Source organism: Xiphophorus couchianus, chromosome 5 (genome assembly GCF_001444195.1).
Source record: "Xiphophorus couchianus chromosome 5, X_couchianus-1.0, whole genome shotgun sequence".
Lineage (NCBI taxonomy): Eukaryota > Metazoa > Chordata > Actinopteri > Cyprinodontiformes > Poeciliidae > Xiphophorus > Xiphophorus couchianus.
Genome location: NC_040232.1, coordinates 16,512,825 through 16,525,687, shown reverse-complemented (window position 1 = coordinate 16,525,687; position 12,863 = coordinate 16,512,825). Strand labels below are relative to the sequence as shown.

The window sequence follows — 12,863 nt, the reverse complement described above, 5'->3', positions numbered from 1 at the left end:
GTTTATTGTCCTCTTACTTTTTCTATTATGTTGGTTTCCTAGATTTTCAATACTTTTTCACTGTTTGTAACAAATGCAACAATTTAAATAAAGTTCTAAAAAAAAAAAAAAAAAAAAAAAACTCAAGACCGACGTAACACCGGAGCAGCATCAGGAAACTGAGAGGAAGCGTTTTGTTAGTATCATGTTTTTGTTACCTATGAATTTGATCATGCTAATTTTTTTAAATTGAATTATAATGACGGTGCCTTCTATGTGTGACTGAGGCGACCTAGAAACATAGCTAGGTCGCCATGTTTCTATTTTCTATGTCTGTGTAGCTGCTGCTAACTGAAACAAGTCCACTAAATTAGCTATTGAATGTCAAAGTTCTTGTCTCCGTAGTTGCTGGTATAAAACTGTTAACCGGTTTTTGTCTTTGTTTTTCCAGTATCCCCCGCCTCGGTGTTCGGGTGATATTTAAACATGACCGAATAAAGTCTCCCGAGGTTCGGACACCAACTGAAACACGCCCAGTTTAAGGTGCTAACAACATACAGCTGAAGTTAGCTTTCAGTTCTGGAATAAACTGACTTTAAAGATTCAAGTTAAACATTTTTATGCGGAAATATCAATTCGTTGACTGGTCATAGCTACCAGTAGTGAATTGCTTTAGCACATTAAACCCTTGATGACGCTGCAATTTGATGAACTTATTCTAATAGAGAAAATAACATTTTAAAAAAGATTTTTTTTCCCCCCCTTATCTACAAACAGAAGTTTTCCTGGAACGCTAAACCATCCAGACTAATTTAAACTACACTGATGACAGATTCATGAAAACTTAAAAAAAATTACGTTTTTCTGGTATCACAGATACGAGATACTTCAGATATTGCAGTATCTGTATTCAAGACCACAAAAGACTGCTTATATTTGCCATAGTACTGTAATCCAACGGAACTATGGCACTGTTGGATATCTGGATAAAACATATTGGTAATCTTTTGCCCACTTTGATTGACACTAATTCACTTGTACATTGTCAGTGACTTAGATACTAAACCTGATACAGTGTGATAAGGACATTGCGTAATCCTGAGGAAATAGTCTAGCTGAAGTTTAACAACACAGTGATTTGGAAGTTGTGTGGATCGGAGGTGGTATTCCACATTCAGAATGCAGTCAGATGTCTAATTTAAAGAGTAAAATTGATCCGTCACTTCAGAGTTGTGCTGCTGTGGCTGAAGTTGCTGAACAACAAAATATTTATCTATACAGTCCATTCTTTGTCAGAAATTACATCTCTCTTCCCCCTGCTTGCAGGCAGTCCGAACTGTCTGTGAGACCATGGTGGACAATCGCTACGCCACGGCTTTGGTCATCGGCTCAGTCCTCAGTCTGCTGGCCACTGTCTACCTGTCCGTGGCGGTGGGGACTCAGAACTGGTTCCAGTACAACAACACCGTACAACACCCAGTACAACAGTGTATCAACACCACTGTGATCAAAAATGAGTTCCTCACTGGAGAATTTGATGAGAAGACATACAGCAGCCACCTGTTCACGTGGAACGGCACCTTGGGTCTGTGGTGGAGGTGTATCCAGGTTCCTCACTGCACCCATTGGTATTGCTGTCAGCAAGGTATTGTATCAAACCTGCACTAAAACAACTCACAGAAATGCTAAACTGTAAAGTCTATTTTTGGTTTTTTAATTTGAAAGAAAAATTTAAGTTAGAAAGTGATATATTTATTTAGTTTCTAATGTTTACTTCCTCCTGACCATTTATTCCTCTGCTGGAATCCAGTCGTTCTCCAGTCGCTATGTGGGTGAACGACCAGGAATAATATGGCTACTAACACCTCTGAACTGCTTTTCACTTTAACCTTTTACACAAATAATTAGGAAATTAAAAGAAATTCACCTTTTTAAAAACAAAAAAAAGAAGCAGTGTCCCAACAAGATGTTTTATTACCTGCTTTGGAAGATGGCCAACCTAGAATTGATCTAAAAACGTTAACACATGTCTGCTTCTAGATATTAACAAAAATTGACATTGATAAGTCTTTTTATTTAATTTACTGTGGAAGATAGCATGTATAGTTAAATTGAACAACAAACAGATTGAAAACATAATAGATAAAAAAAAGTGTAACTTTGTGTTATGATCTGATGAAGCCACACATAAACTTTTATTGATACAATTAACTCCATGTTCACTATGGGAGATTGTAGTGGCAGCATCATGCTCTGGAGTTTTCACTTCCTTTAGAGAAGAAAACCCTGGACTATCCTTTAAAAACCTGAAGGAATTACAGTTTCTAGCACTGTAGTCTATTGTGAGAAATAATATCATTTTCCATCCATACATTGCACCTGAGATTGGTGTAAAGCTAGACGATATTATTAGATGTAGACATTCTATTACTATTTATTAGACCAGAAGAATTTGTTAAATTATGTTATAAGAGAGTACAATTTTATAGGTTTATTTCACAATGAAGGTGCATTTCAGATAGTTAGATCAATCATTGCAGACCCACATAAGAGCTTCACATGAGTGCGATCTGAATCCTTTGTTGTGTAGCGAGTTAGAGCAGCTGTTTGTGAAGACCTTGCAAATATGATCAAATACACATACTTTCCCTCTCTTTATATTTTCTAATAAATTCATGAAAAATGAACGTGATTGTTGAGAAAGTGAACTTGCAGTTGCTTTTTATCTCGTGCATTTAGCTTTGCATTCAATGAGGAATGTTAAGGGTTGTGGTGGTCTGAGAGTTTGATCTTATATTGGTTATAGTGGGATTTGCCTTTTACATCGTGTTTAAAAAATAAAGAAGCCAAATAATGAATCTCTAAACAAACGTGATAAGATTATCAAGATTTTAATTAGTGTCTTAATCAACAGGTGATCTTCAGACAGGCAATGAAAGTGACAACACAACACAGCAGAGAAATTGCACTCATCAAAGTGGATGTACAGGTAGTTTACAATATGCCACATTTTGCAGTTTGTATATCTAATCTGACTATCAGAGCAATCGCAAAACTCTCCATTTTTGCAATTTACAACAATTCTCCTAATTCTATGGCTCCTTCTCAACTTGCAGGTTATCTTGTGTGCTTTTTACCTTCAAATAATCCTTTGAGCGTGATCAAAAATGTAATAATTTCACCTGAAGTTGGAGCACATGGCTCGACTTCGAACAATGGAGGGTTATAAAAAGTAGGTGGGCTTCTTTTACATGGTAGGGTAGCCATACAGGCAGAAAGGAGGGGCTGCCGCGAGACTCTGCACCGACAAGAATAAGTTAGAAAAATTCTGGATTCCATTCCATGGACAGGTAAAAAAAAAAGCAATAAATAATCTCTGGACTCCTTCCTCAGTGAGAGCTTAGGTTGAAGGACAGAACTGCATCTGAATTTTTGGAAATGGATACCTTGGGTTTGCTTTCATCTGTTAAACTTTGAAGAATTGGTTAATTATTGGATCTGTAAGAAATGCCTGCGCAAGTCAGGCTTTCTGTCTCATCCTGTCCTCCAGTCCTGTGTTCCAACCAGCTTTATGTGTTGATCTCAGACGCTTGGGTAGATCTTTGCCCTCTTCCCTTCACTTTAGATCCTAAGACGGAGACCCTCTGTGTGAGCTTCACCCTTCCTCAGCAATTCAGTACAAAGGTCAAACAAAATACGAGCGAGGAGGATCTGCTCAGAACATGTGAGTGCAAATCCCAAGTTGAGGCAAATTTCAAAACCTCATGTACATATTTTTTTTAATCTAAATATTTTTTTCACCTTTCTTCCTCTCTCAAGTGACTCATTGTGTTGGAGTTTTAATTTTATACCCAACCCTGCCTCAAAGATAAAATAAAACTATTTTTATTTTTGTTGCAGTAGTTGATTTGTCCTCCAAACTATTTTCAGTAATTGGTTTAAATTTACAAACCTCTGAATCCTTATCCTTTCATGCAGATCTGTGGAGGTGCCAGTTTCTGCTGCCCCTGGTGTCCTTGTCTCTGGTGTTTCTCAGTGGTCTCGTAGGGGTCTGTGCCTGCCTGTGCCGCAGCTTCACGCCAACCCTGGTTGTAGGATTGTTCCATTTTATTGCAGGTCAGAGAAACGCATCCTTATGCTGTTGATCTCAGGTGTACCCTTTTGTTAAAATGCTGTATTTTTATCTTAATGTTGAGTTGTGATAGATCATTGTGTAACTCTGTCCAATCTTCTGCAGCATTTAATCTCTTCTTCTAGTTGTCGGCCAGGTTTAGGCACTCCTCCACCTGTTTTCCACCTGTCCAACTTGTTTCTTTTTGAATTTTTCACAATGCCTCTTAATAACTTTGGATCAAAGGCTAAAGGCTAAAAGTTTTTATCTAGAAATATAATAAATGCAGGCTTTTAGCTGTTTTGGTTTTTTTTCTTGTAATATTGGTGTTGAATTTCGACAAAGAATTACACTGAAAGTGCCACTAATATGTTGTAGTTCTACTTTTCTTTTCATTAGATTTGAATCTGTTTTTTTTTTTACATCGTTTTTCATCCTACAGAAAAATGATCTGTCCTTTCTGTGCAAAATGTTATATTTCTCTCTATTTTAAATGATAAAAATTGAAGAAAAAAAATTGTTTCTTTGAAAATAACACCAAATTTATTTGAGTAGACGTTTATCTACATAAGCTGTCTTTTCTCCAAAAAACACAGTTGCGACTCTAAATGAGTTTTATTTGGCTGACCTGAGAGCAGAAGCTGCTCTTTTGGTTGTAAAGGTTGCAGACTCCTGCTCTGCACCAACCGAAACTACTGGATCAACCAGGCCTTTCCCTGCTGCACACACGGCCTCGAGTATAGCAGTTATTATAGTTTTCTCTGGTCCAGCCAAAATGTGATAAGTAGTGATTTGTATCTCTTACAGAACTTTGTTTATAATCCAGAACATTTAAAAGAAGCAGAAAAATCAGAAAATCCTCAAACCAGCTCTGTGTAACTTCTTTCTTTAGGTTGTAATATTGACTTTTTAAAATTTCTTGTAAATTGCCTGTCGAATGTGGTTGTGAGTCTTTTTGATTATTATTCTTCTTTTTAACTATGAGGCTGCACAGATGCTTCCCTTTTTTTTTCTTTAAGTCCAAACACTTTGGAACCTCATTGAGGGCATCGATACATGAAGTTTTCTTTTTTGTTGTGCTGATATTAAGACGTTTACACTTTTCAAAGACCATTTCTAGTAAGCGTACAACAATGTGTTATAGTTTCATTCCTATCAGCACCACAAAAAGAAAGTTTGAGCGTCAGGATATATATTTTTTTACTTCAAGTCCTGCAACAAGCTGAAGACTGATGATTGTAATCAACAGCATCTTTGTTTCTCATCCTTCTGCGCTGCTGTTGTCTCGTCTTGTTATCAGGTCTCTGCTCTTTGGGAACCGTCTGCTGTTTTCTGAGCAGCGTGCATCTGCTCAACAGCGAATACAAAAAACCGAAAAACGTCGGTGAGTTAGTGGGGTGGTCTCTCTACCTCGCCCTCATCTCCTTCCCCCTGCAGATGATGGCCGCCGCTCTGTTCCTGTGGGCGGCCAGAAGTCACCGCAAACACTACACCCGCATAACCGCATATAGGGTTGCATAAAGAGAGAGGAATAATATATTTGACAATAACCAGTAGGTCTACACCTTCCTTCCAACAATTTGTGGTTGTAGTTCAATAAAATGTTCAGGTCGTAGCTTTTCACTTCCACTGTAGCAGTTTTGCAATGCAGAAATAGTTCAGGGTATCACAGGTTTAAACGTCAGTTGCAACCAATCCATACGTACTCATAAACACATTGAATCATTTCGTGTGGCTTTATATATCACCTTTGCCTTTTTTGTTTTTTACCCCCATTACTGTGTTGTGTATCATCTTGATGTTGCATATTTTTAGAGGTATTTGTGCTATATTTGTTTCTGCTGGGTTTTTTATTTTGCCATTTGCCTTCTTTTGCTGCCAATGCTTTTTCAGCTGCTCACCATATTGTCCTTAAATCGGATGCAACTGTGTAAACTTGCACTATCTGGCTTTTAGATGTGGACTTTTATGATCCAAATCAAGGTAGTTGTTTCTTTTACTGAAAACAGTCTGGTGCATCTTTATTTAACTTTTGTCTTGTTTTTGCATCTTTTTTAAATATCAAGGCTTTGCATGTTGTTTGGGTTGACCTTTCCATCATCTGCGGTATTTTTTTTTATTTTGGTCTGTGGTAAAATGACTAAATGTCATAAAATGCCACAGTCTAAAAGTGGAACCACTCACCTTCTGCTGTCATTGATATTGATGAATTTCGTGTATATTGATGCAGCATAATTATCAGTTTCATTGTGTTGGTTTTGCAACAAGCTGAATCTATTAAATGCGTTCAGGAAATTCAGTTACTACTGCCATTTAAATGTTAAAACCTGTCTAAACAGTTACTTTCTCAGTTGTTCAACGTTGGTTTTATAGTAGTTTGTCAAATTTTGCAGTTTATCTTCTTGGTTTGCCTGACCATACACTCAAAAAAAAAAAAACATTCTTGATATAAGACACCTTGCAAAAGTATCTACACCCTTGAGTTTGCACATTCAGCATCCTTACAACCACAGGACTCATTATTTTTGGACCAACACCTCGCAGTGCATAAATGGGAAGCTAAAAGTAAATTGACACAATATTTTTACGCAAGCACCTCAGCTTTCTGGTTGGTGCTGCAATTCTTTTGGGGTAGCTCTCTTCCAGCCATAAAAATCTACAAAGTTTTGCCAACTCTATTTTTGGAAAACACCTAGCGCTGATTAGATACATCTAGGAAGAACAATTTTTGTCTTTTTTCACTTGAGTTTAGTTTTGAACTTTGACTAGTTAATTTCCACACCTTTTTACTCTTTAATCTGAACCATTCAATTTTATTCTTGGCCGTATGTTTAGGCTGGTTGTCATGCTGGAAGTTGTAGCTCTGCTCCAAATTGAGATCTTTTGCAGCCTCTAACAGATTTTCATCCAGAAAGGCCCTGTATTTAATTCAATCCATCTTAGCTCTTGTCTGGGAGTTTGTGATTGTAACCTGACAAAATGTGAAAGGTTTGAGGGTAATAATACTTTTGCAGTACAAAGTAGTAGAGTGAACAACTCCAGTAATTGTTTTATTTGGCTAATTATTTCACTGATTTGCACAGTGGCCAGATTCTCATTTCTTCAACCAACATGATTTTTTTCAGAAATAAATTTTTCATCAAGCAAAAAAATGATTAACATTTGCTCAAAATGTGTAAATTTCTATTCTTGGAGAAAGAAAATGTTTAGAAAACAGCACAATTTGAAAACGGAAAGCAATACTTCATATTTTTATACCACGTGAGGACAATTTAGGTTATTGGGACTAAAGTTCTTTAAAACTTTAAGGGGAAGGGAATAACTATAGGAAAAATAAGAAAATATTCTTCAGTTCCCCAGCTAAATATTTTCTTGTTTTCCATCTGATGATTTATTTGTTCTGTTACAGAGTGATGGACATAAATCAGGGTTATTGTTGCCTAGTTGTCGCCCCCATCATGCCCTGTGTTTACCATGAGGGGGCAGTGTTAGGATCTGGCTTTTATTCAATTGGTCAGGTAAGATTTCAAAAAAAGACTCCAGAACATCAAACTATCTGATAATCTGATTATATTCACTCTTGAGCACATTAGCACAGAATCCTCACGTTTTTAGGTTTTCACAAGATAATTTCAGGGGAAAAAAAAAAAAAACGTTGGCAAATTTAAAGTGCGCAAAATATCTGTATGAAACGTTTTGTTGTTGATTCACAATGATCACAGATGTTTTAACTGTTACATTTTCAAATAAGTAAGAATTTGTCATTTCACATCGATGTCAGAAAATAAATTTGTGACTTTGTTTTGAACTGACATCTTTAACTGAAGTGTTTCCTGTCAGTATGTAGAGTTATACGTATTGAAACGTCTTGAAAACTTTTTCATATTCTGAAGAACAATATTGTATTGTTGCTGTGTGAAATAAATGTAAGAATTGGTTACTTTTATTGGAATTTTGTCAATTTGAATGCAGAGATGGTGCTTTACCTTTTGCAAATAAAAAATATCTGAACGAATTTGGCTAATTTTGCATTTCTGTGCAGATGTGCTGCCTTTCTGACCATTTAGAGCAGAATGAACCTTTAAGAGACCTACTAAAGGTCAATGCATTACAATAAAGCACATAACTGTAAGTTAAGTTGTGGAATGTGCATTACTGTATATATTTTTCATTTATGTGTGAAGACAATTTTCAACATGCATTTAAGAAGATCATCAGAAATACACAAGTAATGTTTCCATTTATTTAGTTTGGGCACAACTGATGATAATCTAATATTGAAAGAGCGGGAAAAAAATAAGTGGTATTAACTGTTTCAGATTGATTTTACAGGCAGGGATTTTTCTGTCATTCCATAATTAATAATGATCAATAATAATTTTTTGTTATTGTAATAAATACTAGAAAATATAACAAAATGTACGTTACATTGCCCACCCCTAAAGGCAGCTCAGAATACCTGCTCCTGTCATGACAAATGGTGGTTTTACAAAATACAGATTCAGGGTGGCTGAATATAAGTGCACACCACACCAGTTAGATTTTTAATTGAAGTAGAAATTTTAATATCTATGCATTATTTTCCTTCCACTTTATAATTATGCTCCTCTTTGTGCAAGTCTATCAGGTAAGACCAGAATAAAAAAATAAAAAAAACACTGAAATTTATCACAAGATCAAATGTAAAAAGATTTAATGGCTATAAATATTTTTATTTTTGCAAGGCACTTTATATGCAAACAGGTGTTACAGATAGACTCAAATTCCTGACTTCCATATTTCATTCCATTGTGTTTATTTCTTAAGGTGATGGAAGCACTCATGTTATCTCTGTCTTCCCTCAATCGTTTTTCACGCTTATATGCGGAAAGCTGTATGTTTTTTTCTGAGCTAAATGGAAAGCAATCTTCTTCTCGTAGTAGGCGCATTCATTCACAAAGAAAGGGTAGAGGTCTTCTCCCTCGTATTTCAAAATATCCCCAGAAAATGTCTGGAAGATGGGATCCCCTGACCGCAGAAGCTTAAAGTCATTATCCTAAAATAAAAAACAGAGAGGGTAACATACATGCATGGTTTCACTTCACTGGTTGTCTAAGGAGCCTCAGTCTTTCATTAAGTTCATAGGTAAATTGTTGAATTTAAAAGACTCAAAAGTTCACCTGTAGGTCTTGGTGGATGATAGCAGTAGCTTTACCAGCCGAGTCTCTTGGGTAGTCAACACTTTTAACAAAAGTGTATGCGTCCACTGTGCCGCCTTCAAAACTGTGCCCTGTTAGCAGAGGAAAATAAATCACTGAGTAATGTGTCTAATTACTATAACACAATCAAAAATAAGAGCAGGATTTAGGACTTTTGTTATGTAGAGATTTGCTCAGCAAAAAAACTGAAAGAAAGCAACCTGCATTGCTTCCTACCAGAACTGAATTTCTGAAGCCACTGTAATGTGAGATCCAATGCTTCTTTCACCACGTTGAAGATATCAGCTCTGAGCACACCACAAGGCTGCGGGCCGACTTCTATCGCTGCAACAAAACAATGTTTGTCACAGAAATCCAGCTTAATGAAGATAATCTTCAACATAATGAACATTTACATAGTTACCAAAGCCATGTTTGCCCACTGACTCCAGGGAATAAGCTTCGGAGCTGGGAATGTCCAGCTGGATCGCTCTGACAGGCACAGAGTTCAAGTTATTCTGCAAATTTGATATTTACAGATTAAAAACCTAATCTACATCCTGCAGTGGCTCTAAAAACTATCTTCTATGATTTTAGTATAGTATAATGAGTCAATAACTAGCCTTAAAAGATAAAGTCTTATGGATTACAGACAGGGTAGCCTAATTTTTTTCTTCATGTATTAATTATGGCCAGCATGAAGGGTTAGGGTTGGGCTTAGGGTTACAATAGACATGCGGTCTGTTGTATTCTTACCATTTAGATTAGGAAGCTGTGAAGCTGTGTGTCTGAGTTCATACCTCTATGTATTTGTAAATGTGAAGAGTGATCCAGTCTATGGAGTAGAAGATGAAGCACAGGCCCATGTTGGAAGTGGTGTTGTGCAGATCTATGAGCAGGTCAACAGCCTTTGCGCTTCCTTTGGGCCCCAGCTGAGCGTTCAGTTCCTGGGCTCGCCTCACCTCATACGGGGTTGACTCTGTTATGGGGGAACTTGGGAGCCGAGAAGCGACATAAGCAGTCGACACAACACAGACTTTTCAAATTTGCAGCCCAAGGGACTTATGTGGATAAGCTGGCTTACCTCAGCAAGACATCTGTGAAGCAGCGGTTCAGATCCATCTCTGTGTATCGTCTGCCAGCAGCCACGGCTCTTGGGTTGGTCTCAACGGTGGTTACAGAAACAGACCCAGCTTTCTCCATCTTCTGTTTCTGCATTTCCCTCACAATGTACACCCCAGTCAACTCATTCCCGTGGGTTCCACCGCAAATGGTGACATTATATATTGGTGGGACAGAGGTGCGCTGCATCTGTTGGGCCCAATAGAATAATAGTGATGTTAGTTAGGTGTTGGCAGGTCTGGAGTCCTTCCAGAAACAGGGCTGGGAAGAGCTAACGTTTAGCTGGATGACAGTGAGTTAATGATTTGACTAAATAAGTGACACAAAAACCTTTAAGGAAACTCAGCAAAGATGATCTGCAAGTTTCCAAACAGAAAAGGTTGTTCATTAACAAATGGGGCCCAGTATGTTCAACAGTTGATTTTCAGTGCAACTTTTAATAGGCGCCGCCATTTATCCTTTCCTTCCATATAAGTGTTGGTGTAATGAGACACATTGAACATTGTGAAAGTTTACGAATTGGAAGTGGTACGAATCCCATTTGCAAGGCATTGTAGTGCAGTTCAGTCCTAATACATAGCTGAGGACATTTATCTGTCAGCATTCCCAGCAGTTACTTCAAAGTGTTTTGAAGAAACCATGTCAGCCTTGCTTTTCTGCAACTTCACTGAGCAAAAACTTGTTATCATTTTCCTTTTGCCTTCTGCTTTTTTAAAGTTTTGTAAACTCCCATTTTAGGGGAATTTTTAAGTCGTTAGGTTTAAGTTTGAGAGTTTGGCTCACAGTTTGAGAGTCATCAATAAAAACTGCAGGGTTGCAGAAAGACTTCTGAGAAGGGGATTGGGTGTAAGAGACTAATAATACAGCTATTAAACTTTAAGAGCGCTTATATACTTTTTAAAATCTTCCCTTTCTAGACAGTTTTTGAACATGTTTCCACTTTCCCACCTTTTGCTGAAGTATTTAAAGGATAGTTGTGTCATTGTCAGGACGCCCTGGTGTATACTTTTATCTCTTGGCGTCTGGACCGTCTCTTCTGAACGAGCACGACTGCAGGCTGGTGTACATGCATAGCAGAATGCTTCTGTCATCTAATGAAGGCTTTCACTGAAGCAAAGTGTTGTTTTTCCTGCCTCAAAATGGCTAACAGTAAACATAAACAGCATAAATATTAAGACTGCATAGCTTACCTGAGAGTTTTCAGCCCTGTCAACCATTCACTAAACTACAACAACCTTTGAACTTTGAAGGCGGCGGCACAAACAGAGCTGAAAATGAACCACACCACCTGACATGACTTCCTCTAAACTCTCACATAGTGTGTCAATTGTAAGCTAGCAACAACACTTCTTGTGTTGTGTCTTCCTCATTCGCTTGGCCCACCTCTTTATTTTCAAACAGCTCCAATTTCATACAGCAGAACATTTTGTGATGTAACAGAAACTCGCCCTCTTTTTTTTCCCCTACCAGACCAGCAGGAGTCGCTCTCAGTGTGGTTTAACTTTGAAACACTGCAACAACAAAAGTAAAGCAGCAGCTTTGTAGTAATTTGGGATTTATTTTATTAACTGCTCTTACATCAACCACCATCACTGATCGCAATATCTGACAAGAAGCTTAATTGTGTCCTTAGTTATTTTTCTGTACTCTGTGGTAGCAAACTATTGAGCAACATATGCACAGCCTAAAACCAGGAATCCAACTAATATCTATAATTTAAAATGCACTTAAGCATTAACATGCTTCAAGACCACAATCAGAATTTCAATATTTTTACGTCTTCTTACATCTACATGCTACTTCAGATTAATTAAATTAGTATTTTTTGTAAATGTCTTAAAACACCTTAACAAGGTCCATTACCTCACAACTCTCAGACGTTTCTGTTCATTACAACCTCTTCTGTCTGTCACTTCTCCCTGGAGAAACAAGTCCAACTCTTTTTATAGGCATGTAATCCTGCTGGGGACATCCCTAGATGGTAAGCTGCTTTCTCTCTCTTTGTTTCTCTTCCTCGCTCATTTACTTCAGCAGAATCTGTTTTGATTCAAACAAAAACAACAAAAAACATTTTTTCCAACCAATAGTGTGAACAACAAAAATTGGAGTGAAAGTAACAATCAGATAAAGCAGAAGAGGATTTGTTTTCTTTTCTTTCTTTTTCCTACATATGATCTTTAATTTAGCTTTAATTTTTGGGGGGTAGAATTTACACTTTCTTACAATATCTATTTATCCTTCTTGAACGTTTTCACTTTTTGTAATGCTGTACAGACACAACCATTATTGACTAAAGCATAATAAATAGTGACTTACAAGTATACTCACTTAAACTTTTTTTATATTGTTTCAAATCTCAGACACAAAGCTCTTTGTATTTTGCTGCGGTTTCATGTGATGGACACAGCACAATGTAGTACAAACCTGTAAAGTCAAAGGAGAATTAATGTTAGCAGGTAGTAATTTGAGAAGTG

The 12,863-nt window shown here is 37.1% G+C and overlaps 2 protein-coding genes across 4 annotated transcripts; one reads left to right on the top strand and one right to left on the bottom strand.

The window, feature by feature from the left end:
* Window positions 1-68: 68 nt before the first annotated feature.
* On the top strand, window positions 69-8,036 carry LOC114144467 (claudin domain-containing protein 1-like). 2 transcript variants are annotated; one of them, XM_028017336.1, is made up of 7 exons: window positions 69-175; window positions 431-522; window positions 1,306-1,624; window positions 2,894-2,968; window positions 3,605-3,703; window positions 3,958-4,095; window positions 5,391-8,036. In XM_028017336.1, exons 3-7 carry the CDS (start codon window positions 1,330-1,332, stop codon window positions 5,609-5,611), a joined length of 828 nt encoding a protein of 275 aa, XP_027873137.1. In that variant the 5' UTR covers window positions 69-175; window positions 431-522; window positions 1,306-1,329; the 3' UTR covers window positions 5,612-8,036. The 2 variants fall into 2 exon arrangements, with proteins under 2 accessions (XP_027873137.1, XP_027873138.1); XM_028017337.1 differs by lacking the exon at window positions 2,894-2,968.
* Window positions 8,037-8,864: 828 nt separating this feature from the next.
* LOC114144463 (N-acyl-aromatic-L-amino acid amidohydrolase (carboxylate-forming) B-like) lies at window positions 8,865-11,771 on the bottom strand. 2 transcript variants are annotated; one of them, XM_028017332.1, is made up of 8 exons: window positions 11,580-11,771; window positions 11,338-11,446; window positions 10,352-10,578; window positions 10,068-10,260; window positions 9,692-9,785; window positions 9,505-9,612; window positions 9,250-9,359; window positions 8,931-9,125 (listed from the first exon to the last, which is right to left on the bottom strand). In XM_028017332.1, the coding sequence occupies exons 3-8, from the start codon at window positions 10,576-10,578 to the stop codon at window positions 8,931-8,933; spliced, it is 927 nt and encodes a 308-aa protein (XP_027873133.1). In that variant the 5' UTR covers window positions 11,338-11,446; window positions 11,580-11,771. The 2 variants fall into 2 exon arrangements, with proteins under 2 accessions (XP_027873132.1, XP_027873133.1); XM_028017331.1 differs by lacking the exon at window positions 11,338-11,446 and having other exon boundaries at window positions 8,865-9,125; window positions 11,580-11,761.
* Window positions 11,772-12,863: the final 1,092 nt, after the last annotated feature.

Excerpts from the sequence above, each read along its gene's own strand:
- LOC114144467 (XM_028017336.1), top strand. The coding sequence starts at position 1,330 with ATGGTGGACAATCGCTACGCCACGGCTTTGGTCATCGGCTCAGTCCTC. Across the intron at positions 2,969-3,604 it reads TCATCAAAGTGGATGTACAG|ATCCTAAGACGGAGACCCTC; the intron begins GTAGTTTACAAT and ends CCTTCACTTTAG. Across the intron at positions 4,096-5,390 it reads ATTGTTCCATTTTATTGCAG|GTCTCTGCTCTTTGGGAACC; the intron begins GTCAGAGAAACG and ends TCTTGTTATCAG.
- LOC114144463 (XM_028017331.1), bottom strand. The coding sequence starts at position 11,606 with ATGGTTGACAGGGCTGAAAACTCTCAG. Across the intron at positions 9,786-10,067 it reads ACATTTACAAATACATAGAG|AATAACTTGAACTCTGTGCC; the intron begins GTATGAACTCAG and ends TCAAATTTGCAG. Across the intron at positions 9,126-9,249 it reads TCATCCACCAAGACCTACAG|GATAATGACTTTAAGCTTCT; the intron begins GTGAACTTTTGA and ends TTTTTATTTTAG.